Source organism: Pteronotus mesoamericanus, unplaced genomic scaffold (genome assembly GCF_021234165.1).
Source record: "Pteronotus mesoamericanus isolate MK-2021 breed Mesoamerican mustached bat unplaced genomic scaffold, CSHL_Meso_final scaffold_371, whole genome shotgun sequence".
In the NCBI taxonomy this organism is placed as follows: domain Eukaryota; kingdom Metazoa; phylum Chordata; class Mammalia; order Chiroptera; family Mormoopidae; genus Pteronotus; species Pteronotus mesoamericanus.
Window position 1 is genome coordinate 2,667,805 of NW_026555314.1, and position 27,354 is coordinate 2,695,158.

At 60.8% G+C, this 27,354-nt stretch overlaps 3 protein-coding genes across 12 annotated transcripts in view; 1 reads left to right on the forward strand and 2 right to left on the reverse strand.

Moving 5' to 3' along the window:
• Positions 1-5,135, reverse strand: part of TXNRD2 (thioredoxin reductase 2) — a 47,665-nt gene extending 42,530 nt beyond the window's left edge. For 2 of the 3 annotated variants that reach the window (XM_054592863.1, XM_054592862.1), the window contains exons 1-2: positions 4,976-5,135; positions 1,033-1,101 (exon numbers count right to left, since the gene is read on the reverse strand). In XM_054592863.1, coding sequence (XP_054448838.1) covers positions 1,033-1,101; positions 4,976-5,099 — 193 coding nt within the window. In that variant the 5' untranslated portion in view covers positions 5,100-5,135. The remainder of the gene's footprint in view (positions 1-1,032; positions 1,102-4,975) is intronic. The other variant, XM_054592864.1, reaches the window with a different exon arrangement.
• COMT (catechol-O-methyltransferase) lies at positions 5,045-13,969 on the forward strand. 4 transcript variants are annotated; one of them, XM_054592867.1, is made up of 6 exons: positions 5,045-5,266; positions 6,712-6,754; positions 7,351-7,627; positions 8,492-8,685; positions 9,043-9,174; positions 13,191-13,969. In XM_054592867.1, exons 3-6 carry the CDS (start codon positions 7,351-7,353, stop codon positions 13,389-13,391), a joined length of 804 nt encoding a protein of 267 aa, XP_054448842.1. In that variant the 5' UTR covers positions 5,045-5,266; positions 6,712-6,754; the 3' UTR covers positions 13,392-13,969. The 4 variants fall into 4 exon arrangements, with proteins under 4 accessions (XP_054448842.1, XP_054448840.1, XP_054448844.1 ...); XM_054592865.1 differs by having other exon boundaries at positions 5,045-5,244; XM_054592869.1 differs by lacking the exon at positions 6,712-6,754.
• Positions 13,970-15,433: 1,464 nt separating this feature from the next.
• The window catches only part of ARVCF (ARVCF delta catenin family member), a 43,337-nt gene continuing 31,416 nt past the window's right edge, over positions 15,434-27,354 (reverse strand). For 3 of the 5 annotated variants that reach the window (XM_054592647.1, XM_054592642.1, XM_054592645.1), the window contains 17 exons: positions 26,581-26,739; positions 25,865-26,391; positions 24,328-24,827; positions 23,623-23,806; positions 22,670-22,787; positions 22,119-22,290; positions 21,497-21,514; positions 20,439-20,510; positions 19,062-19,189; positions 18,578-18,728; positions 18,135-18,333; positions 17,952-18,063; positions 17,763-17,853; positions 17,325-17,378; positions 16,761-16,846; positions 16,066-16,182; positions 15,434-15,647 (listed from right to left, as the gene is read on the reverse strand). In XM_054592647.1, coding sequence (XP_054448622.1) covers positions 16,078-16,182; positions 16,761-16,846; positions 17,325-17,378; positions 17,763-17,853; positions 17,952-18,063; positions 18,135-18,333; positions 18,578-18,728; positions 19,062-19,189; positions 20,439-20,510; positions 21,497-21,514; positions 22,119-22,290; positions 22,670-22,787; positions 23,623-23,806; positions 24,328-24,827; positions 25,865-26,391; positions 26,581-26,703 — 2,640 coding nt within the window. In that variant the 5' untranslated portion in view covers positions 26,704-26,739 and the 3' untranslated portion in view covers positions 15,434-15,647; positions 16,066-16,077. The remainder of the gene's footprint in view (positions 15,648-16,065; positions 16,183-16,760; positions 16,847-17,324; positions 17,379-17,762; positions 17,854-17,951; positions 18,064-18,134; positions 18,334-18,577; positions 18,729-19,061; positions 19,190-20,438; positions 20,511-21,496; positions 21,515-22,118; positions 22,291-22,669; positions 22,788-23,622; positions 23,807-24,327; positions 24,828-25,864; positions 26,392-26,580; positions 26,740-27,354) is intronic. The other 2 variants (XM_054592644.1, XM_054592646.1) reach the window with 1 other exon arrangement.

Genomic DNA, 27,354 nt, shown 5'->3' on the forward strand with positions numbered 1-27,354 from the left:
TCCCCACGTTCCTGCGCCTAGTGTGGGCCGGCCCCCTTCCGCACCCCTCAGACCAAGAACAGTGGATGGCGAATTTCCTTTACGCCATCTGTGATTCTAAAACCCAGTATCGGCCGTGGGAGAGCCAGAGTTTCATGGCCAGGGTGCCTGCTCAAGGCGCTCTTGTTTAGGGGCCTGTCCCTCTCCCATCTCCTCTCTTTCACTCTCCCACATCTGCCTCCTTGTCCTTTAGACTGGGGAGCAGACCACCGGGCACACCAACAGCAGAGCACAGGGTCCACAGTGACACTCTGGCCGTGAGCTCTGCCGCCTGGGTGAGCAGCACACTGTAACACGATGTCCCAGGATGTCCCCAGGTCTTGCCCGTTTACTGCACACATCTCAGCTCAGCGTCCCTGAGTGTCTGGCCCACCTGGGTGTCCAGCCCATCTGGAGAGCGAGACACAGCCAGCAGAACAAACCGTGATATCTGCCGGACAGTGCCAGGGCTGAGAACAAGGATAGTGGAGCCAATGATAGGAACTGGATGTGCAGAAGGGATCCGGTTCTAAGTAGGGTCATCTCAGCAACAGACTGAAGGGAAGTGAGTGAGCCCCACAGCTAACAGGGCAGGTAAAAAGCCGGCTCGGCAGGGCAACCGCCAGGACAAGGCACACGGCCAAACGGACCTAGGGAAGCATTTCTGCAAAACAGCAAAGAGGCAGGAGCCTGGAGCCCTGAGAGGGAGGGTGTGGATGGCGGCAGGCGTATCCCTTTGGCGGGGGGAGATCCTGGGAGGCCTGAGGCTGGTGCCAAGCAGGGCAGGCTCAGTCTTGGGGTTCCAGCCTGGCTGCTGTGTGGGGCACAGACAACTGGGGTGCAGTCGGAGAAGGGCACAGTGACAAGAGTGCTAGGGTGACCCTGGCAGGGTGACAGGACCCTGGCAGCCAACTGTGGAGGCAGTGCGTTCTGCTCATGGCCCCTCGGGACACATCCCCACCCAGCCCTGAAAGCCTTGGGATGTCAGCAGAATATAGGACACAGGACACATACCTTCCTTGGCACAGGCCAGGCCGCCAGATCCGCCACCAATCACCAGGAGATCATAGTCCTGCCGTCCTGCTGGGGTAAGAAGTGAGGGGTAAGAAGGGAGGGTAGGTCAAGTCTAGGGTACAAACCCCAGAAGGTGGCACACAATTACCAAAAGGCAAGCAGCCCCGTCTGGTTAAAAGTGGCACAGGATCTATTTTATTGGGTAGAAGACGCCACACTGTGATGGTTGGGGTGTGGGGCATACACACGGGGCAGAGGGCAGTGATGAGGCCCAGGACGTCTGCGCGAGTCCCGAGGCCACGCCATGCCTGGGCGGATGGGAGATGCGCAGCCGCCTTTGCACCTCCCACCGCCCCCCGCCCCCGCCACTTAAGAAGGAAATTTAACTGGCAGGACTGCTCTGAACGCCAAAGTCACCCAACGTTCTGAGCCAGGCAGGATGCAAGTGTTTTTCTTGCTCCCACTGGCCTTTCTGTTGTGAAGGTTACCTTGTTATATATAAGTGCAGGAACATAAAGAGTTGCTCCTGCGTCAGGTGGCACAGCCAAGCCTTGCAGAGCACCTGGTGCACACTGGGCTCCAGAGGGAACCCACTCTGAGCCACAGTAAGAGTGGGGAGGCCCTGAGTTGCCCCTGGGATGCCTTTGGGGCTCACTGTGGTGTGATCACAGAGACAGCGTGCGTCCTCCACGCCTGCGCCTGGCGCAGACGGCTGCTCCCATCCTGCTGCCCCGCAGGAGGCATCACCTGCGTCTCTTCTGCTAACTACTGACACGGAAGGCAGTCAAGCAAAAAGAGGACATGGACGGAGGGAGTCGGGGGAGTAGGTGAGGATAGGGGTGTCCTTGGGTATGGCCAGCCTGTGACAGCTCTGACCCAGGGCCGAAGCTGGGGACACCCAGCGCAGGCACAGGCCTGCCACCTGTGGATGAAGGAAGGAATAATAGAAACTTATCAGTCTGTGGAGGGGAGGGCACAGACTGCTGCCCCCAGGCAAGGTCCACGGTGCTGGGTCTGCCATCCGAGGCCAGTGAGCCCACCCATACCCACATCAGGGCCAGGGCCCGTCAGTGAGAAGAGTGCAACCGTTTTTCATCCGCCTCCCCTGTCCTGGCTGCGGGGAGGACGCCCAGAGTCCCATGCCCATCAGGGACCTCGGCTCAGTAGATGCCCCACGGGCCACTCTGGTGGCTGTTTTCTGTCAGGGACAGAGGAGCTGGAGCCTAGAGGGGGCCCTGGGGTGCAGCTGAGGAAGCCTGGGGAGCAGCCGCCCAGAGCTGTGTCCAGGCACTCGGTCCATGGCCTGCAGGCAGCCTGTCCCATGGGGACACTCAGCTGTGTCTACCACGCAGCAGGGCTCATCCAGGTTCCCTCCAGGAGGAGGCATTTGAAGGTACCTGAGACGTGTGTACAGGTACTCACGGATCTAAGGGAGCCACAGCTCAGTTTGAGCAGCTGGTCCAAAGTGGACCCAATCCCAAATACAACTCAAGGACTCTAAAGAGGCTTTAAACTGCTGTCAGTTATTCTGACGGCTTCGCGATGAGCCCAGAGAACCAAAGACCAGCTGCTGCTGGAGAAAAGCCACTGCCGGATGAGGAGCACCAGCCTGCTGGGCAGGGCTGAATTGCTCTGGCTGGCCGTGGGGCAACAGGGGAGGTTTTGCTGAGGAGAACACCCCTACCTTCCATTGCAGGCGCCCGTCCTTCCTGCCGCCACAGCAGGTTCCCCCTGAGTCTCCCTGCCCCTAAGCCTGGCCCTGTGCCCCCTACCCCACCCAGCCAGCTACCAGGCAGAGCACAGGGGGAGCAACTGGCCCTGTGGATTGTGGGCTTATCTTTAGCAATTTGCTGTCCCCACTCACTGTGCACACCCAGGAGCCTTCTGGGTCTGATAGTCACTTGGAAGAGGCCGGCAGCGAGGCCTGCTCTAAGTGTAGGAAATCTGCCTTTAACTAAGTCTTGGGAAGGTTTAGTTAGGAAGGACCCTAAAGAACCCCAGGGCGGGAGGGAAGGGCGCTCCTCTGCAGGGTTACCTGGGGTCATCTGTGCATTCCATGCCCTGTGGGGTCTCACAGCCTCACCCTCCCCACCTCGGCCAGGCACGGCAGGCAGGGCTGGCCCGGAAAGGTCTGCCTGGCCTTTGAGTTCTGAGCTCACCGTCCTTTTTTCTGCTCTTCCCTGTGCGTGGTGCCTGGCACAGGACCCTAGCAAGTGTGGCGAGTGGCCCACAGGTGTGCCAGCCGCCTCGGGGACGCCCTGGCAGCAAGTGTTAGGGAACAGGTGAAGCCAGCAGCGCTGTCATGCTGGTTTCTGTTCAGGGGGTGCATCAGCTTCCCCCCAAGCCTGGGGCAGGGGCAGGCATCTTTCTGCTCTTAGAGAAGCCGCAGGGCGGCAGTGGAGGAAGAGGCTCAAAATCTGACCTGGTGCCCTCGTTGGGGTCAGTCCTACCTGTTCATCACCTTAACACGGGGCGGGGAGTGGGGAGCAGAATTCTTGGGTCACCGCCTCCTGCCCAACTGGAAACTATGCCATAGTGTAACCCTCAGTTCAAAGGGCTCTGGCTTGTGACCAGAAGGGCAGCTCCTGTTTACAGCACCTCTCATTGGCTTCCCTGCAGTTTGCTCTCCCCACTCACTGTGCACACCCAAATTGTGGCTTCCAAGGCCACAGAAATACACAGGTCTGCTAATTTATACACAGTCAGTCCTGCCCTCCAGTCTGCCGTTGGCCAAGGGCATGACCGCCCTTCCTTCCACACCTCTTCCCACAGCCGCTCTGTGAAGAAGCCCTTGCCCGGTCCTTGCTCAGGCCCTTCAACGCCCGCTCAAACCCTCCTGAGTGACCAGCCGCTGCGCCAGACCAGGCTGGCGCTCCAGCACTCATAGTGATTACTGTTCTGGTTCGGTCCACACTTGGCCATGGACCGAATGTCTGGACACAGCTCTGGGCAGCCAGGCTTCCTCAACTGTACTCCAGACCCTCCTTAGTGGCTCCAGGAGGTTGGGCCATATATTCTTTCCTCCCCCAGGGTGAGGGGGGACTCCAAAGTTGGAAAATTCTACTTCTGGGGAACTGATAAGCCTAAGTAGTAAATGCATGTGGAAAAGCTGCTGTTTCGGGAGCTGCAGATAGAGCCCACCCTGACCCAGGAAACCACAGCAATTGATCTTTGTGCTCCTCGAGGGGCCACAAGCGATCCAGGTGCAGTTCAGCCACTGTGCTCCAGGGAGGGACAGACAGCCCTGGGCTAAAGCCAAGGAACTAAACCAGACCAACAGCCTGAGGCACAGCGGGAGATGCCCGTGACTTTGTGTTTCAGGAAGAGACGACTGCCCAGGGCGAGAATGCGGCAGTTTTTTCTTTATCTAATTTCCCTTGAATTCCAAACTCCTCACCACACTTTGTTCTCTGTTATAAAAAGGCTGGCTTCCAAGGAAATGCGGGTGGGTCAGTTAGGGTACAAACCCGTGTCCTTCTCAGATCGCGGGACATCTGAGTAAAGCGCATAGAAAGATTCAATCCCTGTCTCTGTTCATGGGGTCTGGTAGGTGACAGGCAGCCCGAAGGCCGGCCCTTCCGGCTTCACGGGCACTTGCAGAGCCCAGGCAGGCTGTGGACGTTGAGAGTCTACTGGTTCCCTAGCATCGTCTCCTCACCGCCGTCCTGCACGTGCACGGCTGGGGCGCTTGCTGGGCAAGGCCACTAGGGCCTGGGGCGGAGGAGGCCAGGTGTGGAGAGCACGGTCCCAGGGAACCTCAGGGTGGGTGAGCACGAACGGGTACCGCCACCCGGCGGGACTTCGGGCAGGGTCACCCAGCCGTGTGTTTCTCCTTGGAAACGGCTCTGAGGGTGGCTGGGAGCTGCAGGACTCCTGTCCCGGCTGACACTGCTACACATGGCGACACCATCACGCGGACAGCCCCGGTCGGACCCCGCCCTACCTGCTGTCTTCCGCGCAGCGCCCCGTGCAGCGCCCCACACGGCGCCCGCTGAGGCCTGCATCCGCCACCGGAAGCGCCCGGGGACTCCCCAAAGCGCCGCCGCTCGCACCGCCATCGCCGCCATCGGGGCCTCGGTGACTGGGCTGCCCGCCGCGCTGCCTGCGCCGGCCAGGGTGTCCGGGTGTCCGCCAGGGCAAGACGAGTGCGCGCGCGGGCTGCGGGGCCCCATCCGGGAGGAGATCTGACCTACTGCTGGGGTCCGACCTGGGGTAGGAGCCTCTGGGCCTGGCGGTAGGGATTCCGGTGGAGGGGTGGGGAATTCGGTGGAGGGGTGGGGAATTCGGACCCAGAAGAAGGGGTCCGACCTTGGGTGGGGGTCTCTGCATAGGAGCTGGGAGGAGGGGAATCGGACTTAACTGAGGGAGTTGGAACTCTGTGCTCTGTGTCCATGTGGGCTGCAAGATCCGACTTGGGGATAGGGGTGCAGACTGGGGTGGGGTATCCCACTACCCGTGGGAATCCAGACCCCTAGGGCGGGGGCGTTTCTGTGGGGGAGGACGTTGACTTTGTGACCCGATTGCAGAGGCAACCCTTCACCATAAGCGAGTCCCATTCGTCTTTGAGCTGGGATCAGAACCTTGGGCGTGTGAGAATTGGGGAGGCCCACACCCGGAAGCGCTCAGTGATATTCCCAAAAAGTTCCCTCTGGGAGGCCTTGGGGTACCCTCAGGCCTTTCCTTAAAGGGGAATGGCTGCCCCACCAGGGAGGGAACGACAAGTAGCCCAACACCCCTCAGGACTGTGTCCAGATAGTGTGGCCTCACTGCACCACCACCGCCTGGGCCTTCCTGACTCCCCGCCTCCCCAACTCTCGCCCTTCCAATGTAGAGAAAGGGAAGGTCACCCAGGCATGAGCTGCTAACTTTTTGTTTTTTCCAGCCAGGGACTTTTGTGTCTTTTGCCTGAGACTGAGCTTCCCTGAGTGCCTGCTGCCTCCCACCTCCTAGCGGGGCTCTGAGGGGCACTGCAGGTCCTGTGAGGGGAGCAGCATCACAGACAGAGCCAGACTCTAGCTGAAGCCTTGAGGACAGATTTTATACAGTAACTACTGACAGTGGAGTAAAGAGCTTGATTTGCCCAGAGGCAACTGGGTGTTTTAAAAAGCAGATTGAGGTGAGAGGGGGGAGCCCAGGCGTTGGGAGCTTGCGAAGAGTCAGGGAAGTGAAAAATTCCAAAAAGCAGAATTGGGGGGTAGGGTTTGGTCCATGTGATACCACCTGGGGTCACTAACTGGCACTTAGGGAGGTTAGGTTCCTAGCTCTTTTGAACAGTTCTCTGGGCTGGCTCAGCCTTACCCTGACTCTGGGGCCCAACTGGATCCGGAACCACCGTTCTGAAGGGTGATGAGCCAGGGAGACGACATGCCAAACCCTGCGTAGCAACTGATACCGCTGGCACGTCTTGCTCACACTGTGGTTCAGGTGGCAGGGCTGGCCTTCCTTGTGAAGAGAGGGACTCATGCCTTGGCCAGGTGGCTCAGTTGGTGGGAGTGTTGTCCCCTACACCAAAAGGTTGCTGGTTCGATCCCCAGCCAAGACCTATACCTAGGTTGCAGGTTTGAGCCCCAGTCAGGGCACATAAGATAGGCAACCGATCAATGTTTCTCTTTCACATCGATGTTTCTCTCTCTCTCTTCCCCTTTTCCTTTTTCTCCCTTTCTCTCTCTCTGAAATCAGTAAAACATATCTTCGTGCGAGGTTTAAAAAAAGATAAAGAGAGGTAGACTCACCCCGTGTGCCTGGCCTGGGGACCACCTATGTCCTTATTTGGCTATTCCCTTAAAGGACAGAGAATCCCAGACTACCCTGAGTGGGCGCCCATGTGGGCTGCACATGGACTGGTCCCCCCCGCCCCATGCTATATGTTATCACCTCAAGCCAGCTGTGCTTATCTAGGTCAGGGCAACAGCAGGCCTCCGGACAGCAGTGTCAGACACACTTGCTCTGTGTGCCTGAGGATTCAGTCCTGGCCGGAACCTATTTGCAGGAGGGTTGGGCCTATATCCCCCTTGGGTTCTGCCCAGCTCGGGCACTGAGCCCTGTCCTGGGCTGCCCCCTGACATTTGGACTCCAGCATAGGCACAAACATGTGCTGGGCCACTTGGCTGACCTTTTAAACCTTGGGGCCCCATCAGCATGAGGGGTACCAGTGGTAGCACCACCAAACTGAGGAGAAAGCAAGTGAGCCAGGAGGGCAGGTATGCAGTAGCCTGAGGGGCCTGGCCAGTCACAAAGCACTGGGGCTGGTTGCCCTACCCTAACTCCCTCCCCGCCTCCTCTCCCCTCCTCCCTGACCCAACCCCTGCCCCATCTCAGATGCTGGAAGCCCTGCTGCTGACGTTCTCACTGTGCCTGGCGCTGCTGGTGCTGCTGCTGCTCGTCCTGCGATGCCGCAGTGTCACGTTTTTCATCTCCTGGAATGAGTTGGTCATGAACCCCATCCACAACCTATTCTCAGGCAGCAGCAAGGAGCAGCGCATCCTGCAGTATGTGCTGCAGCATGCAGTGGCCGGAGACCCCCAGAGCACGCTGGACACCATCGACACCTACTGCTTACACAAGGAATGGGCCATGAACGTGGGTGACAAGAAAGGTGGGTGGTCTGGCCAGCAGGCAGCAAATACAGGAATGGGGACCCTAGGCCAGGCAGCACAGCCCATTGACCAAACGGGCCTGTTATCACCCAGTTTCTCGGTGTTGGGGGTAGGGGCTTAGCTGGAGCCCTGGGGACCCCGGCCACCTGCCCATCCAGGAGCAAAGGCTGTGCAGAGACCCCGTGGAGAGGGACATTTGATAAACCTCAGGTGGCCACTGTTCAGAGTCCCCCACTTTGCCACAGTCCAACAGCCAATATTAGTTATAAGAGGCAGCAGGGGCTCCTTGCAGACCCTGTACTCACATGCTGTCTCTCAGAGAGGGGGGCTGGTGCGGGGTGGGCAGTGGGTTCCTGGGTGCCCCTGCCAGGCATTGGGATCTGCCCAGCTCAGGCACTGGGCCCTTCCCTGGGCTGCCTCCTGACCCTTGCACCCCAGCATGGGCACAGGCACGTGCTGTGCTGCCTCCCTAAAGTCCAGCCCTGAGGACAGATGTGACAGCCACTGTCCAGCCCCCTCAGAGCCCTTCAAAGTGTCCAGCTCAAGGGAGCCAGGCGGGCGCTGAGCGTGGTTCATGGACAGGAAGGGATGGGGGCTTCCACAGAGGGCAGCTCCGGATTAGGACCAGTAGGAGCCAGCCAGGGACCATGGAAAGGGGGGCACTAGTATGTGGAAAGGCACAGAGGCCTAAGGGACTATGGAAGCTTGCAGGGGTGGGGGGTGCATAGTGGGACCATGGCCTTTGGGGAGGATTGGGGGCCAGGCACTGGAAGGGGCTGTTGCTCAGCCAGAAGGGACAGAACCAGGACTGGGAGTGGGTCTCCTCCTGCCTGCCCTCATTCCCTCTTTCCACTCCCCCAAAGGCCTGATAGTGGACGCCGTGGTGCAGGAGCAGCGCCCCTCCACGTTGCTGGAGCTGGGGGCCTACTGCGGCTACTCAGCCGTGCGGATGGCCCGCCTGCTGCCGCCCGGCGCCCGCCTGCTCACCATCGAGATTAACCCCGACTACGCCGCCATCACCCAGCAGATGCTGGACTTCGCGGGCCTGCAGGACAGGGTGCAATGCGTCCCCCAGTGACAGATGTGGAAACTGACAGGGGCTGGGGGTGGGTGGGTGGGCGGGAGGGGGAGGGCCCGGGGCCCGCCCCACATGGTTCAAGGCGACATTTATCCTACCGTAGCCAGGCCCACAGAGCCTCCTGGGCCAGGTTTCATGGAACCCCCAGCAGCTCTGTAAGGGTGTTCTTGCTGCTCATTTCCACAGCACAGGAAACCCCTGAGGGGGAGGGGACAGAATGGACACTTGTCTCATCAGGACCCCAGAGAAGCTGTCAGTGGACATATGCCTGGGTGGCCAAGCGTGGTGGTCTCTTGGACCCCCTTGGGCACAGGCACTGACAGAGCACTGTTCCAGGTGACCGTTATTGTCGGGGCATCCCAGGACATCATCCCCCAGCTGAAGAAGAAATATGACGTGGACACGCTGGACATGGTCTTCCTTGACCACTGGAAGGATCGATATCTGCCAGACACGCTCCTCCTGGAGGTGAGCCGTGCAGCCCAGACAGAATGGGCTGGCTGCTGGCACAGGGTCGGTGGGCCTCAGCCTGGCTGAGAGCCGGGAGCTCCCGCCAAGCCCTGCCAAGGGTGGCCCTGAGGGCCACAAGTGGCACAAGCAACACAGAGGACTGCAGGAGGCGCCGGGGCAGGATGGAGACCTGAGGAAAGGTTCTGGGCAGCCTGTGCCAGGGCAGCAGGGTGGGGTGAGCCCACGGACCAGGCGGTCTGATCCGAAAGGGCACGGGACAGAGGAGGCAGCAGGGAAGCAGCAGGTGGCCACGCTGGCTGGCTCTCACCCAGACGGCTGGTGCTGGTTAGGGAAGCCAGCGTCCCCTGCTGTTCTTCCTCCTGAGGCTCCTTGTTGTGCAGCCCTCCATTGCCCCACCCCGGCTGTCCCAGACCTTGGTGCCGGCTGCTCAGCCGGCGCCACGCTGTGACCAATGGGGCTTCCTTGTGTCAGAAGGGTGGAGCATGGGGCCCGTCATGAGCTGGCACATGGAGCTTAATATGAATGACCACTGCCTCGTGGGTACACCTAGCAGCTTCTTGGCCCTCAAGGAGGGCTTGGCACGCTCTGTCCTAATCCGGCCTCCCTGTCTGAGGGCCAGCCTGAGGCTGTCCCGTGTTATCTGTCCTGTGCTCCCCTGTCTCAGCTCCCCCATGGGCCAGATACTCTGCCCGGTGTGGAGGGACTGTGAGTACAAGAGGCGTGGCCACCCGAGCCGTGGCTGAAGGCTGGGCAGCACCTCCAACCCAGTGGTTTTGGTGGGTGTGAAAAGGCACAGAATGTTCCCGGAGCGGGCCGATCCGGGGCAGTGGGCTGGGGCTCTGTGTGGAGGGCCTCAGATGCCACATGGGTGGGGCACGAGGACTCGAAGCACCTGAGGGTGAGGTGAGACATGCCTGCAGGCAAGACCCCTGTCGGGCATGTGGAGAGCAAGGCAGGAGGGCTTGGTGCAGGTGTGGGGAACCCCAGGGAGGCCATGAGCGCTGGTGTTGGAAAAAGGGAGGGCATCCAGGGACCAGGAGTTGTGCCGGTCACCTGTGTTAGCCAAGGTGGGCGGTCAGTGGGGAGATGACAAGGAGACCCACGGTCAGGCGTGGGGCAGCTATGGGGAGCATGCCTGGGTCGGGGGAGGGCCACCAGGCAGTGGAGCCTGAACCTGGAAATCGGGTGTTAATGGCAGAGATCAGGTAGCCAACCCACCTGGGCTTGCGTCACAGAGAGCAAGGAGGATTGCAGCAGCTTTGGTGTGTATGATGATTACAGAGAAGTGGCAAATATTGTCATTTAGTAACCAGGAAACTTAATAGTTGTCTCAGCACTCCTTGTTCAGGGCTGGTCATTACCTCAAAAGAAGAGAAGTCACAGATGGGAATGGCTGTGCTTCTTGAGCGAGTGTTCTGCAGCCCCGCACCTCTGGCTTGTGCTGGGTCAGGACCAGCTGCCCCTGCCCTCTGTTGGTAGTGAAGGGCTGGCCGGGGCAGGTGGCAGTTCAAAGTTGGACGGCAGCTTCGAGGAGGCCTCAGTCCCCCGTGGGCATCTCTATAGGGCGGCTTGAGGTGTCCTCACCCCATGGTGGCCGGCTTCCCCCGAAGCCAGAGGTGAGAGCAAGCGAGCGACAAACAGAAGGAGCAAAGATGGCTAGGTGCCTTGTATGACCTAGTCCCTGAAGCCACACCCTTTGTTAGAAGCCAGCCACCACCCCAGCCCACATCAATACCTTGCCGCGATGCGCGCGGAGTGGTGGTCCTTGGGTGGGAGCGATGGGAGATTGAGAAAGGACAACACAACACAGAGACACAACACAAGACAATTTAGAGAAAAGCGGGGGCCAGGGGGGACATTGTCCTCCTATGGAGAGACAATGACAACGACTGCAGTCTCCGCGTTTATTTTATCCGGGTTGGTTAGATAAAGCTCAAGGGAGTTTTGCAGACTTGGGGGAACGCAGTGGGCACGTGGGCACGGATGGTTCTGTTCCCAGGCTATCTACATAATAAAGCTTTCTTCTGCAAAGGCTGCAGTCATCTTCAGCGGAAGCTTGCGGTTATCTACTCCCTTCTCAGCCCCACCCCACCCCCAACCCTGGGCTTGGGCTGTCGCCAGTTGCCAGCTTGCTCTGCTTTGCAGATAACAAGCAGTCAAGCATGGCTTTGCCAAGCGCCTAACCTGGCTTTTGATGTCAGCCTTCACCATCCCCCACAATATCTCTTGAAGGTCAGTGAGCTGTGGACACAGTTTTAAATCATCTCACCCTTGGCGCCCGGGTCCTCTGCACACCGTTTCCTCCCTTTGGCAGTTAGCACAACAGGCTGGCCCAAACTCTGTGAGCTTCTGGCCAGAAGTCTCCAGAGGGCCTGCATCCTCTGTCAGGAAGCACTTGGTGTCGAAGGGCGGTGCAAGTACCGCCTTCTTCCCCGATGACCAGCTTCCTCAGGGATAGCTGGGCCCTAGCACCCTCCAAAGATGGCCGAAGTTTTCTTCCTTTCATTCCTTTCTTGCCCTGTTAACGATGGTTTTGTGTCTGGTGTTTTTCAATTCACTGATAGCCCCATCTGTGGCCAGTGGCATGCCCTGAGTCCTTAGGCGTGACCCTCAGGCTGGAGTCCCTGCTCCCAGCTTACCTTGTGCGCTCCCAGCTGCACACCTGAGCAGCCCTCCAGGGGCCTGGGCCGGGGGCCCGTCTTCCTGGGCTGCTCTCTGTTCGGTCTTTTTAGGCAATATTGCTGGGAAGTTCTTTTCTTTTTATAAGAGAAAGCACTCTGTGATTTATAATGATACTTTCTGTTCAAATTCTGCCTCATGGGTTGTCCCAGCCTTGCCGACCTTACAGTTGTGTGTTTTCTTAGGCTCTAGCTGGAAGGCCCTTGGCTTTCCCCACAGGAGAGTGACCACAGCCGCCAGCAGGACGGCTGAGACTGCAGTGAGACTCTGTCATAGGGCGCAGCCCTAGAGGGGGGTGAATTACAGCCCCTTGATTTTCACTCACTTGGAGATGCCCCACACATGTGGTCCTACCTATAAGGTGAAGCCCCCTGAGGTCATTTGTTTCACATTCTTTTTCATGTTTGGGATTGGCCCCCTCCCTTTTTTTTTTTAACTGTTATGTTAAAAAAAAAAAATTCTGTGCTTCCAAAGCCAAATCCAGGAGACAAGGCAACTTGGGGCGACCCCTGCCCTAGTCTCTCCCCCGAGGTAAACATTTCCCCTTAAGGTTCCTCATTCTATAATTTCAAGCAATGAAGCAGCTCCTCCCGTAGTTTATAGAGACTGCAAACGCTCGGGGGGCCTATGCTGTGTCCAGCTGCTGTTCTGCACAGCCCAGGCCTGGGAACAGCGGCTGGCCACTGGGGCCCAGCCACTGATAGAATGGGGCGTGTCAAATGCCCGGGCTTGGGGATGTCAAAAGAGAATCCCTGAGGAGCAGGGCTGTAGGTGGGAGATCTGCCTCCGCCACCCTCACCCCCCAGCCCTGCAGGTCAGGCCAGGTTGCACCTCCCGCAATCGCCCTCAGGAGCCACACACAGGGCACCGGGCATTTCTCCCACCCGGAGAAACCACATTTTCTTGGCACGGGATGATGGACCCACTGGCCTTAGCACTGGGACCCGAATCCTGGCCCCATTGTTACCTCTACTGACTCATCTCACTGGCATTTAGTGAGCACCTGTTGTGTAGCACACGCTGTTCTAGGGGCTAAGGGTACAGGAGTGAATGGAGGAACAGAAGATCCTTCCTCGCAGAGCTGATGTTCTAGAGGTGGGACCTGCACTCAGCAAGAGCCCTGCCCTGCCAGCGGTCGCTGCCAGGGAGGAGAGGGCGGGCTGCAGAGGGACCCTCGTGGCGCTAGGAGCTGGTGGGGGGGGGGGTGCTAACCCTGTCATCCGGCCACCACGTGGAGCCCCCACCTGGCCAGGTTCACCTGTCCCGTTGGTTTGGTGTAAGCTCACTGGGCATCTCTGACCCTTACCACCTCCAATTTGTCTTGTCTCTTGCAGGAGTGTGGCCTGTTACGAAAGGGGACAGTGTTGCTGGCTGACAACGTAATCTTCCCAGGAGCACCAGACTTTCTGGCATACGTGCGTAGGAATAGCCGCTTTGAGAGCACATTCTTCTCCTCCTACCTGGAGTACTCAGAGGTGGTGGATGGCCTGGAGAAGGCCGTGTACCTGGGCCCAGGCAGCCCAGCGCTGCCCTGACTTCCTGCTTGCTCCGGGTCAGTCGCCAAGTCTGGTTATGAAGGGTGTGCTGGATATGCTGCTGCCAGCCCCACTTCTGTAGTTCTGGGATCTGTCCACACTTGAGGCCGGGGCCAGCCCACCCGGGCCCCTCTGGCTGTCTCACGCTGACCCACCCTGAGGGCAACCTGATCGCAGTGCAGATCGCTGCAGTACATCTGAAAAGTATCTGTAAACAACAATTCAGGGTAGCTGGTGCCTGTGACCACGTCACTCAGCCCCACGAGCATTCCAGTAGGGTTCCTTCCATGGGCAGGTTCTCAGACACAGGATGTGGAGGAAGTTGGGAACCCGTTGCAGCTTTGGCTATGTATGCACTGTCTGTCCTTGAGCTTTGCACTCACCACCAGGTGGCAGCACTGCCTCAGTGATAGCTCTGCAACCAACAGCAGGTCACACCTTTGATCCCTACAAGTTTTTTCAAGAATGAAATGCAGCTTCACTAAAATTGTTTGACTGTTAATAACCTTATACACTAATATCATGATTAAAGAATACTAAACTAGTAATTAAAGATCTCAATACATATTTGGATATAAGAGGTCAACTTTGTGTTTCTTTTCAACCACTGCGCTGTGCCTGTTTTCCCTGGTGCCCTCTACTTTGGCACCCAACACATAGCACGCCCCTTGACTGGATGCTAATGTTGCCTGTGTGCCCAGGGGGCTCCCAGTCCCAACACGGCTCCTCCAGCGGCCAGGCTGAGGACAGACTCACAGGGACAGCACCCAGCTGGGCTAAGTCCTCACCCTGGAGGCTGTCTCACCTGGGAAACCTGAACAGGGCAGTCAGCCACCCTTCACACCCATCTCTGACCAAGCAGTTATTGGGGAGTGGGGGACCCCACAGCAGTGTTAGGCACGGTCTCTCCGGCACCTGGCCCCTCAGGCCCGTGGGGCACTGAGTGGAAGCCCCTTCCCCGCTCAGTCCCACTCCACCTTGCTTAGGAAAGAGACAGTGGGCTCAGACCAGGCTGCGCAGCTGGTGAGTGACGAGGTAGAGTTGGTTTGCTTCTGCTAAATCCCTACCTGCCCCCAGCCCCAATGCTGTCCCTCCAACCTCTGGTCACCTCAGAGGCTCCCAGGGATTGCCCTGTCCTGGAGGAGGTGTCTCTGCCCAGAGAAACCTCTGGCCAGGAAACCTCTGGGGCGCAGGGCCCAGGTAACCACCCAGGAGCAGGCCCGCTCCTCTTTGCATGTAGAAAGAGGATGGAAGCGAGTCTGGCAGGATATACGTAGGAAACGCCCATGGGACCTGAGGGCCGGGCTCCCACTGGTCACCTGGGACCACCTCACCCTACCCCCAAGCCCCCACCTGGCAAACAGGGAGGAGTAATCAGCTTGTGGCAAGAGGTCTGAGCCATGAAGTTCCTTTGTTGTTTTTAATTTTTCAATTTTCTTACAAAAATGTACGTGTTTACCAATACAGTCTTATTTTGGTTTTGTTTTTTAATGCTTTTTGTCAGTGTTTTTCTTCTGAAGTCACAAACAGCAGGCACTGAACAGCGGTCCCCCACTGCTGCTGAGGGTCAGTCCCAGAGCTCTCAGTCCCCGGGGCTCTGGCAGACAGGATGCAGAAGCTCCACCAGGGCCCGTGTCACTTAGGAAGCCCCCCACTGCCCTGGGGTTCCACACATCCAAGGGCAGGGTGGGGGCAAAAACAGCCTGGCCCCCATCTCGCTGTCTCCAGTCCGCTCTTCGTGGTCAGCCCCCTGGCGGTTGGCCAGCCGCACAGTGGGGGGAGCTGGAACCCAGGGGATCCCCTCTACCCTCCAAGGTCAAACTCCTTCTGAGCCCCGCTCCCAGCCCAGATGCCTGTCCCCAGGGCCAGCTGCCTGGCTCTTCTGGGGCACTGCTCACACAGGGCTACATTCTCTTAGTCCTCTGATCCCAAAGCAAAGCCAGGCCCCCTCTCCTGCCGCCTCCCAGGGCCCTGCCCCGCAGCCCCATCAGCCTTCTGTCTCACTCGCACACAGCACCATGCACACAGCACCATGTCAGTAAACAGCTAACTCTGCCTAGGGAGTTAGGGGGGAGGGAGCCAGGGGCGGGAAGGTAGGCAGGTCCTTTCAAGTCCAGCCTTGGATCTGGCGCAGAGGTGCTGCCAACCCCTGCAGCCAGGGGGCTCCAAGCTCCACGCTGGGTCTGTGCAGGCCGGCCCTGGAGTTCCCTTCTTCCCAAGATCAGATCCCTAAGAATGAAAGGCTGGGCCCAGGCCCTGAGGAGGGAGGGGAAGACTGAGCAGGGTGGCCTAAGGGCTGGGGGCTGCCTCCACGGCCTAGGCGGGTGGAGGTGTATACAAAGGCAGCCGCTGCGGGTGGTGTAGGCAGACTCTGAGGATCTCGGCACCAGAGCCAATCCCAACTTCCTGGTCTTCAGAGGCCGTGTGTTTGGGGTATTTGAAGGTGGGGGCCGGGGCGGGGGCATCCCTGCTCTGGTCCCATGTCAGGGCCCTGACGCGGCTTGTCCTTCCCTGAGATGGGCATTGAGGCAGCTGGGCTCGAGGTGGTAGAGCGGGGAGGAGTCCCGCCAGGGAGCACACAGGGAGAACAGAGCATGCAGCCAGCACAGATCAACAAAACCCCCGCCCAGAAAACGGGAAACAGTTGGACAAACAACCAGAGGAGAGAACGTACCAGGCATGCAAGCTAGACCCAGGAGTCAACGGGCTGAGGCTTAGCGTCCCCCACAGCGTCCACCAGCCTGACCGCGGGCCTGCTGGGCCCCGGAGGAGCCTTCCTGCTGGGGTCAGGCTGCAGCAGATGGGTGGTGGGCAGGCGGGTTAGAGGCAGAACAGAGGAGGTTAGTCAGAGCTGACTGTGGGGGCGGGGCTGGTCAGTGGGGCAGGGCCCATGCTGGTGCGCAGGAGGGGAGGGCTGAGGGGGCGGGAGCCGAGTTAACCTGGCTCACACAGAGGCAGAGGGACGAGTGGGTGCGCCGAGGCCTGTGCCCAAAGCCAGGGGGATGGCACAGAGCAGGTGGCAGGAGCTGCCCTGGAGGTGGGACCATGATGGGTCCTTCCCCACACGCAGTGTAGGGTGCAGACACCACTTGCTCTGACTCTACACACTGTGCAGGGCAAGTGTCCTCTGTCACATGCCCCCTTCCTCCCAATGAGTGTGAACTTTAAACCACCTGCACCCCCAGGCTGACTCTGGCATGAGGTTCCCAAGGTCAAGGGGCCACTCCCTGGGCTGTCTCCCAGCCCAGCTGCCCTGCCGGTGAGCCCCACTCCAGGCGGACCCCGGGGCCCAGACCATCTTGCCCGAGTCCCTCTCTAGGCAATAGCTACACGTGCCATCTCCCTGGGCCCCTGCCCACAGCCACTTACTTTTAAAGGTTCCTTCTCAGAGACGTCCCCTGCAGGGGCGCTGCCTCGAGGCCTCCACTCCCTCTGGTCCACTGGGGAGCACCCATCTGGGGGGACACAGACGGATTCTGAGGGGCACGCCCCGCAGGAGCAGGTTTCCCTCTCAGCCCAGACAGGAGGCCTCTGGGACAGGGCGCATCTGGAGACGGCACTTCCCTGTCCTGCCCTGGCCCGGTCCTGGAGGCGCAGGACCGCCCTTCTCACAGCCCCTCCCCCGCTCTCACCAACCCCTGCCGCAAGCGGCTCAGGCCTTGCAGGGGCTCACCTGCCCCCCCCCCGACACCCCCAGCAGCTCAGGACCCTCCAGCCTCCCCTCGGCTGACAGACTAGAGACCCTGACTGGGCGCTGACCTCTCCCTGGCTGCCTCACCCCTTCACTCCCTGAGCAACCCTAAACCAAATCCCCTTTCCAACCAGCGCCTCCTGGGATGGACTTCTCAGCAACACCCTCCCCGCCCCCGCAAAACCACCCAGCCCGCCTCAGGCACTCCTCTCTCCGACCAGGAAACAAGCACCTGCGCTCACCTGGGCCAAGGGCCTCCATGGGGATCACATCCCGGCTGCCTGGCTTCTCACCGTCTGCAAGGCACAGGCAGGCTGCTGGCTGGTTGCAAGCGGCAGTGGGGGGACCAGGGCAGATAAACCCCCTGTGGCAGGGCTGGCCTCAGAGACCCTGGATACCCCTCATCGCTAGCATCTTTGCACCTTTCTCCTGAGCCACTGACCACCGGCAACCCGCGCCCCCCCACCCCCGCCATAAGTTTGCACCCACGTGGATACCATGGGTGGAGAGGACGTAGATAGTAGGCTGCCAACAGGGACAGGGGCCACTTTTCTGTAAGGAGGACAGCCTCCCTCCTCCACTCCTCACAGGCCTTATTGCCATCAATGCTCTGGGTGGAGGGGCTACTCTGAAACTTCAGGGATGGGTTCTGACGCGCCCCCACCCCGCCCAGTGCTCACCGAGGCTCTTGTCCACCAGCGGCAGCGTGCTGTCGTCAAAGCCTCCAGAACTCAGTGCTGCCTTGGGCCCCTTGGCATTAGCAGTGGCCGACTAGAGGAGAGAGAGCACAAGGGAGGCAGGGGTGGGGGTCAAGGGCGCTCAGGCAGGGGACCCGCCCTGGCAAAGTGAGAAAGGCTGCGCGGCCGCACCTGGAAGCGCGCCTTGGTCCAGCCATCCCTCTGCAGGGCGCCACGCAGCTCCTTGTAGCTCCACACTGTCTGCAGCACGTGGGACGCAGCCTTCGCCTCTCGCACTGATTGGCTGTGGCCAGGCCCAGGACGGGGTCAGTGTCCAGTCCCACCCACGGGCCCCTCCCCCCTCTCCCCACCCACCTGGAGGCACCAAGGGCCACCAGCGCTGGCACGCCACGGGCCTGCAGCAGCGAGCGTGCATTGTCCAGGCTGTCCGACACGATCTCGTGGATGGTGTTGAGCACGGCCACCACCGTGTCCTCCTCCAAGTGGGCCCCCGGTCGCGCTGGAGCCTGTGCGTTGCGCACGTTCCGCACCAGCTCGGCCATGGCGTAGCTCCCTGAGGGGCAGGCTCGGGTGTTAGGACACGCCTCTGCCCACCCCTGCGGGGAGAAGGGGGATTCAGGAGAGGGGAGCCCGCACAGGGGGCTAGGCTCGGACAGGGCGAGGAAGACTGAAGCTCCAGAAGCTAGGGCAGAGCGATGGGGGCAAGGCCAGGCCCCTGAACCACCAGTCCCCATGGCAGGACCCCCGGAGCCGCCCACCAGGCTCACATCCAGGCTCAGCCCCACCTGCGTCCTCACCAATGAGGTCCTTGTTGCGTCGGTCCAGCGAAAGGTTCCGCAAGGCGATGGCGACAGCGCGTACCACCTTGTCGGTCTCGGACTGCAGCAGCTCCACCAGCACTGGCAGACCGCGCTCCTTGCGCACCGTGGCGCGAATGTACGTGGCCCACTGCGCAGCAGAGGGGGCGAGGCATGCTCAGCAGGCAGTTGCAGCACCGTGCACACAAGGGACACTCTCCCACCTGAGCCCTGACCCCTCCCTTTGGCTGGGCTGTCCTCCCGGCAAAGCCCTCCACCGGCAGCTCAGCTCCACCCCCACCAGGGGTCTGCACCCAGGGCGCACTGCTGCAGCCCTAGCACCCTGAACAGCGCTGCCCCCCAACACCTTGAGGAGGTACAGTGTCCTCCCTTCCCCCCAGCCTGGGCAAAGGCAGGAGCAGGCAGTGACAGGGATGCTTGGGATTCCCTTTCTGTCCCCTCCCTGCCGGACTTGGCCCCTCACCATCCAGTTGCCAGCACTGAGGTTCTGTAGGGCACCGGCTGCAGCCTCCAGGGTGTTGAAGTTCCGGCTCTCCGTGAGGAGGGAGAGGTAGAGACGTACCACCTCGGGCTGGTACAGCAACTCAAAGCCTGGGCACAGAGCACCAGCTGCCTATGGTCACCCAGACTTCCCCACATCACCTGCTCTCCCTCCTCCTCCCAGGCCAAGGGTGAGCTGGGACCCACGGATCAGCGTGGTGCAGTGAAGGAACGTTTAACCGCGGTATGGCCACCCAAGAGAAAAAGCAGCCCACTTCACAGAGGAACACACAGAGGCTCAATGAAGACACAGTGGGTTTGGGAGATGCTGTTCTTCCCCTGACCCTGCTGCCGGAGAAATGGGAACCTGCCTGGCAACAAGGGCTTCCAGGAGGCCTGCCACTGGGGAGAAGGTGGCAACCAGGGCCTCTCCCCTAGCAACAGGACTCAAAACTCCCTAGCAACAAGGCCCACCCTCCTGGTAGCTAACAGAGGCTGTGCAACTGGAGGCGGGGCCTGGCAAAAAGACCAGCCCGCCCTTGGCAACAGGGCCCATCCTCCAAGAGGTCCAGGCCTGGCAGCAGCGCTTCCTTAAGGTGGTCCAGAGATGAGGGGCTGAGCAGCTTTCGGGGGCAGCTTTTCTGCCTGTTCCTGGGCATTTCCTCCCTGTCCCCTCCGTCCATATGCCATCATCCTCTTGCTGGTCCTCATGTCCCATGCTCCCTCCACTCCAGCCTGCCTAGGCTTCCAGTTCCCCAAACACTGATTCCTCAGCAGCCTGTGTTGCTCCCCAACACCTCCAGTGGCTGGGCCCTTCCATTCTGCCTGGGAGCGTCTGGGCTCACAGCATGGGCTGCGGCCTGGGATCTCTCCCTCACTCGGGCTGGGTTCCCATCACACAGAACGATGCCAGCGCACGGGAGGGTTCCAGCAGACACAGGACTAGAAGCACAACCCCCTCCGCCCTTGTGTGAATTAGGGGGATCTGACCGAGCTTCTGCCCTGGATCTGGCGGCATCCTCCTGGCACCCAAACCCCTCGGAGCAAACCTGAGCCCCTTGGCTGGCACAACCGGCCCTGCCAACCAGCCCTGCCCTTCTATGAGGGCCTCACTCCAAAGCTGTGTGACCCAGCAAGTGCCTGGCCTCACTATCCCCCAACCCGGCCTGAAGTGACCTGTGGCACTGCCCCTGATTGTAAACGCTCTGCGGGTGCCCAGGGACTGGAAGGTCCCCTGGGGAAGCGCACACCTGTGGGCCGTTTCCCCACTGGATCCCCAAGGCCCTTCAGGCCCGTTTAGTGGCACAAAGCTTCCCTTCTTGGACGGTCCCGATCCTGGACTCCGCCTCCACCCACTCACCTTTGGCTGCCTCAGTTCTCTTGGGCAGGTCCAGCGTGTCGAAGTTTCGGTCCATCTCACCGTCCTTCTTCCCTGGAACAGAAGAGCAGTGGGAGGTGAAGCGGGCCTGTCGGGGGCAGGTGTGCGACAGGAGGGCTGGGCATAGCACCTTCCTGCCCAGAAGACGCCCATCTCTAGAAGGAGGCACCAGGCCAGAGTACAGAGGCCAAAGGAGCACAGGCGTCCTTAGTTCGGGTAGGCAGGCGGACCCTGGGGAGGGCAGCAGTGGCGGCGGGGCCTGGGGCTGTCCCAGCCTTGCCCCGAGCAGCCAGGACTCTTCTCCCATCAGGTGCTGGGAGCTGCACTGCAGACACGCCCAATGGCCTCCTTGTGGCTGCCAGGTGAGTAAGTACACGTAGGGGAGCCGAGGGCTGGCAGGGACAGGACGTGCCTGGCTTCCCAACGAGGCAGGCTGGGGCCAGTGCGTCCCACCCACTGCGAAACATGTCCCGTCTAGGGCCCAGACCCTGTTCTAGGCTGTGCTAACCAGGAGAGACCCTGCTCACAGGCCAGGCCCCTACCACGGCACCGCCTAACACCTGTCAGCCTGGACCTGTATACCTCTGTGAACGTGTCACCGCCCTGCCACCTTCCCTGCCTCAGATGAAGGAGCTTCTCTGGAAGGCGGCAGAGCGAAGTTTAGATGACCCGGGGCCCCCACCCTGCCTGGCCGGCCTCCTGGGGCCTTTACACAGTCCCTGTCTGAGCCACACACGCCCCATTCCACTGGAGGGACTCCTCCTGGCGCTGCCCACACCAGCTCCGCTCCAGTTCCAGGCCCAGCCCTTTCTGGGGAGCAAAGACTGAGGTTACAGACAAACAGCCTTCTGGCCTCCAAACCAATCCAGAGCTGACATTCCTGCCGTTGTCAAGGAGACGGTTGCCCAGAGAAGGCACTGGGGATGGGGCAGGGCCTCGAGGCTGGAAGGCCCTGCCCGAGCAATAAGGGGTTGGGGGGGTGCCTCCCTGGTGCCCACTGCACCCGCCAGGCCTGGACAGCAGGACAAACAGGGACTCACCTTGATGGAACCAGTCCTCTGGGCAGCCGGAGGAAGCACAGGAGAAAGGAGACGAGCCTGAGCGGGCAGCACCCCCCGTGCCCTCCCAGGAAGTCTCGGCTTCCCACTGCACACCCTGGTTTGAGCAGGTGGTATGTGGAATCTCACCCCGATTACACTTAGGAGTTGAGTGTCCTCAAGTAGGACAGGGATCAGAAAAGGCCCACACGGGTGGGGCAGGTGACAGCGGTAGACTCCACCAGCAGCTGCTGGGGAATTTTGGAACCCATCCTGAAGGTGGGGGTGGTATTCAGGTGGGGAAGGGTGCTGCCTCAGAGCTGCTCAGGGTCTTCATGTGCTCTGCCAACGCCAGGAAGGGGCATCAGCGTCGGCACTTTCCAAACGTGGGGCCAGAGAACGCTCCCTGGAGCTAAGGGACTAGGTCCAGGCACCGGTCAGAACCACCGCCTGGGTTCTCTCCTGCCCTCCCCTGGAGTCCCCACAGGGCTGAGGGATAAAGGCGAGGCCTGTCGGATGGGTACCCTGGGGCGGTGCACCTTCCTTGGCTTCCTGCTTCCACACCTGCCCATTGTGGGGCAAGGAGGAGTGGTTCTAAAGTGGTACCCCAGTCCCACCCACACACCTTTGGCCTTCTTGCCACCGAAGCAGCCAGCGTCATCCCGCCTCCGGTGCTGGGAGCCTGCAGTACTGCCCAGGGGCCCGGGCTCGGCCTCCTGGTACCTGTCGGCCCCGGGCACCTCCTTGTGCACGTGGTAGGATAGGTTCCGCATGATGCATACGCAGTTCTCCACCGACTGTGGGGGGGAGAGAGCTGGTGGGGTACGGCACAGGGAATGCTAAGCCTCTAAGGGAAGAGCAGCCTCAGCTAGTGTGTCCCGAGTGGACCAGGAGTGTAGAGAAACGGAGGCCCAACACGGGCAAGAGTCCTCAGGGAAGGGCCAAGAGAGGAAAAGGGTGGAACACCTACTTCCGGTAGGACTTTGTCTGGGCTTTGTGGCAGGCCCACTTCACAGCACGGTCAGTAAAAGCGGTACAGGCCAGTTCTGCTCTGTGCGCCCATATAGTTCAAGTGTCCTGGGCCCTGTTTATGCTCCATCTCCCTGACCCTTTCAAGGAGGTTGAGACTGACCCTGCCTGGGACCTGCTGGGACCGTCCCGTCCCGCTCAGCCCACCTTGTTGTCTGTGTCCTTCCTGCCCACGGCTGACTGAAGGGCATGCAGAAGCGCGTCCACCAGCCCTTCACACTCCCGAAGTCGCCGCCGGGCCTCTGCGCCATCCGAGCTCACGTTCCTGGGTGGCCAAGAGCAAGCTCCGTGACCCCTGGCTCCCCCGGGAACTCCCCCAGTCCCCACCTGGCCTTGGGGTTTAGTTTTCCTCTGCAAAATGGGCACTCACACTGCCCTGTTGGGATTATTGGCAGATGGCACCAGCCTGCAGCAGGGAAGGAAGGTGGGGCTGGCCTAACCACTGAGACCCTGGGGAGGGGGCTCCAGCCTGGCATCTCTGTGGCTGGGGGGAGGGGTGGTCCTGACTTCCAGCTAAATTAGAAAGGGGCAGAGGTGGGCCCAGAGGCCCGAATCCACACAGGCAATTCTGGGTTCCTCGTGCCCCAATGGCATCTCCGGGCTCCACCTTCCCCGAGGGCCATGGGGACATGGCTTGATGGACAGCCAGGACTGTGGAGACCCAGGACTGCCTGTAGGGTCTCTGCAGGGCCTCCCAGGGTGTGGGGGGAGAGGTCACAGGAGGTGGGAGGAGCCCTCTGAGGCAGACTGAAGATGGGGGTCCTGGCTCGTCATTCCCTGGATGCCACAGTGATGGAAGAGTGGGTTGAAGCTGGGCAGGGATAGGGTACAACAGGGTGGCAGAGCTTGTCCACAGGCGGCCCTTGGGAGTAAGTACAGCCCCATCAGGACCCACTCTCAGGACTCAGACAAGAATTGTGACACGGCTCTGAGCCCTAGGCTCGGGCAGCCAGCTGCCTTCCTGGTTTTCAGGACGCGAGGACATGGCTATGCCAGGACAGCTGTTTGCACATGGGTTCTGGTGCCCAGCTCCTGCCTCCTCAACCAGAACAGCCCAGGGCGGCTGCTCAGGGCATGCCCGAGCCCAGCCCCGCCCCCACCTCAAGCAGCCTGATGTGTTCTTGAAGACAGTCGTCCACTCGGCATCCCGTGGCTTGGAGTCCTCATTGGGCTCTCGCTCCCAGCCCGAGTGGGGCACAATGACCTCGTGAGTCAGTGTCTGTAGGCCATGGTCAATGATGACCATCTTCAGGGGCTCGTAGGATGACAGGTTCCAGAGCGTGCCTGCGGGGCACCATTGACCAGCCAGTGCTGACCACGGGCCCTGCCTCCCTAGCTCCCGGGCAACCCCGTTGAGAACCTGCTGCACCTTCCATCATACCCAGCTCGGACCAGAAGATAGGAAGTGACAAAAGCTGTTAGAGGCCTGAGCGCCTCTCCCAGCCTGGACATGTGGCACCTACCACTGGCTCCCACAGGGGAGGGGTGGGTGGGGCCCAGAGGAACTGGGGCAAGAGGAGAGGCTGGCAGGGAGCCTAGAGCCAGAATCAGCAGGTGCCTTCTCTTCCCCACCCCTTCCCAGTCACATGGGTGGGTTGGTCTACCATTTCTGGGGCCACACTGAGAGGTCGTCACGTGACCCTACCTGGCAACTCAGGTCCCACAAGACACAATCCCCACCACTGCCCTGTTGGGACTGAGACCAGGTGGGGAGGGGACCTGCCTGAAGGGCCCAGTGCCAGCTATACCACTGGCAGCAGTCAGAGGTAGAGGTTGGGGACTTCTCATGGCCAGGTACCACTCACCTGTGACAAGCTCTCGGACCTCATTGTCCCGGGCAGCCCGCAGCAGGCGCACCAGGGCGGGCACACCGCCGCAGTCCCGGATGGCAGCCTTGTTGTCGGTGTCTCGGCCGTAAGAAAGGTTTCGCAGTGCCCCACAGGCCCGGCGCCGCACCTCTGCCCTCGGGTGGTCCAGCAGAGCCACAAGCAGCGGCAGTCCCCGCAGCTGCCTCACACGCCGCTTGACACCCTCATTCTCAAAGCACAGGTGCTGCAGGTAGGCAGCTGCATTGGCCTTCACGGGGTCCACGGGATGCCGCAGCATGGCCAGTACCTCAGGCAGCTCAGGGTCCCGCCAACGTGGCTCCTTACGGGCACTGTCGACAGAGGGCGAGTGCCGCACCACCCGGTCCAGGCTGCCCAGGCTGCCCCGCTCTGGCTGGGCCAGGGGTGCTGTCGTGGCTGGGAATGGGGGCCTCTCTTCCATCATCTCACCGCTATCATCTGCCACGTCCTCATAGGCCCTGTGCAAGTGAGCAGGGCACATGAGTGGGTCCTTGTTGGCTGCTGGCCCTGCCCCTGAGCAGCCCCAACAGACTTGCAGGAGAGTATGAACCCACAGAGGGTGGGGCTGGGCCTCAAGTGTTGGTACTTGGCCCCAGGCACAACACTGGTGCTGAGAGTCAAACCTCAGCCCAGCAACAACTGACCCAGAACCAAAAAAAGCAGCAAACCCCAGGCAATGGTCATCAGGGCTTGCATCCCTACCACACACGGCTCACGCACTCCATCACCAGTCGGTGTCCCTGACTCTCAGCTAAACGTGTTTCTATGAAACATCTGTCCATGACTAGACGTCCCACCTTCCCATGAGCCCATCTCTGGCTGGTGCCAGGACACCGGGGGAGGTGAGCCTCTGCACATGACTGTCCTGGTGGGTCCACGTGAGGGGCATTCAGACCACCAGCCCCCCTGGGGCAAAGATGCCTCTGTGGGTTGTCACCATCAAACCCACATCCCGGAGGCGGGGGACTGAGGCAAGGAGGGTCTGGGAGGGGGCAGGAGTCCCGCCCATGGACACGCAGCACCCTGCAGACCCAGGCTGTGGTCACTTGCACTCCACAGACAGACGAACTAAAGGCAGAGTAGACAGAACCAGAGGTTTCGTTGAGAAGGGCTGTGGTGGGGGTCTGGGCTCTGGTTGCAACTGCACATGGGGGAAACTGAGGCCTGGGGAGAGGCTGGGGCCTGACGCTCAGGGAAACACCCCGAGCCTGTTGGGCTCCTGTCTTCAGGGCTACCTGCCCGGAGCAGGGGCAGCAGGTGTGGGGCACTGTCACCAGCTTCTTTCATGCCCCAGACCTGCAGGACAGGCCCCCAGTGCAAACTCCACCAACCCAGAGCCTATCCTTGCTGCTGTGCTTGAGAAGAACAGAGGCCAAGCTGACGTGTGCGTGACTAATTTAGCCCCAGCAGCTAGACTACCTGTGGGGTACTCTGTGGTGGGCGAGTGGAAGGCAGACTCCCCGGAGGCGGTGGCAGGGCACAGGGTGCTGCTCACCTAGTGCGAAGGCCCCGCCCACAGTCAGGCCTCCTCCTTGCGGCCGTGCCATAGTCAGCCTCCAGCTCTGGGCCACCCCCGTCATCGGCAGCCAGGCTGCGTGTGTCGTCCTCCAAGCCATAGGGCTCTGCCTGGAAGCGCTCAGGCTGGGAGCGCCCGGCCGGCGGCACAGGGTCAGGGCCCTCGGTGAAGGCTTCACGGCGGCCAGGCAGTGTGAAGCAGCCATCGCCAGGGCCTGGGCCAAGGGGGCCACCACGAGGGGGCCGCACACCCAGCCCCCGGGACAGGCTGCCATAGCTGGGGATGTCACGGGGCTCAGGGCTGTCAGGAAAGCCAACCCCACTGCTGAGGTAGGTTCGAGAGAGCGTGGCAGCCGGGCCACCTCCACGCAGCAGGAAGTGTCGGTCCAGGGGGCCATCAGCAAAGTGCCCTAGTGGGGGGGCACCATCCAGCAGGGGGAGGCCATCTGGGCCCATAGGCACCTGGCGCACTGTTCGCGTAGTCACCGTCTTGACCGTCTTGGTGACCTGGTAAGGAAGTAGGCAGCAATGGGCTAGGCAGCCTGAGGGACCCAGACCCGGCCCCACGGGGCCAGAGCGCCCTCCGTCTTCTACCCGAACAAGTGGTCCCCAGGAGGCTGGGACATGTGCCCACTCTACAGAAGGGACAACGGCAGCTACATAGCCCACCTGCCAACCACTTGGGCCTGGCCATACCTTGGTCTCCGTGCGCCTTGTGGTGCCATCTTCTGACATGACAACGGACACATGGGAAGTGGGTGTGCCAGGGTCCTCCTCCACTGTCACTGTCTCCTCCAGCACCTCAGGCGCCTCCGGCATCGTGGCCAGTGAGACCTGGCTGCCTGGGCTCTGCTCCTGGGGGAGGGGCGTGGGAGTTGGTGGGAGGACTCGGTGCCCACCCCGCCCTAGAGTGCAGGTCGGTGCTGGCCCGGATGTCAGGATGACTTCTTCCACACCCCCAGAACCCGCTGACCCTAGGGCCTGTCTCAGTCCTAGCCGGTGAGGACAACAGCACGTTCCTGCCTCTGAACACCCACGGGCTGACCCTGCCCTGCTTCCCCATCCCAAGGAGGGCCCCAGGGGCCGAGCTCCATTCTGGGGCTTCCCGGAGCTCAGCTGGAAGGTAAGGTCCAGGACTCCAGTGGTGTGGCCTTGGGCAGCTGTGCCTTAGCCGTGAGGCCTGATTGCTGCAGGCTCCCGGAGGCACAAGGAGGCCAGGTGGGACCCGCTGGATGCTCTTCGGGTGTCCTAGGCCTCCTCTCTGCCCCACCTCAGAAATGCTGAGTACAGAGGCCTTGCGGTGGCAACTTCAGTACTGTTCGCTGAATCCTGTGGCCCAGGCTCCCCGATCCCCAAGGCCAGCCAGACACCCTCACAGTCCAGAAATACCCAGTTCCCAGCATGCCCTGTGCACTCAGAGCACCAAAATATCCTCACTCCTTCCGGCCCAGAGACTCTTGGGGCGTTGAG

Excerpts from the sequence above, each read along its gene's own strand:
- COMT (XM_054592867.1), top strand. The coding sequence starts at position 7,351 with ATGCTGGAAGCCCTGCTGCTGACGTTCTCACTGTGCCTGGCGCTGCTG. Across the intron at positions 7,628-8,491 it reads GAACGTGGGTGACAAGAAAG|GCCTGATAGTGGACGCCGTG; the intron begins GTGGGTGGTCTG and ends ACTCCCCCAAAG. Across the intron at positions 8,686-9,042 it reads TCGCGGGCCTGCAGGACAGG|GTGACCGTTATTGTCGGGGC; the intron begins GTGCAATGCGTC and ends GCACTGTTCCAG.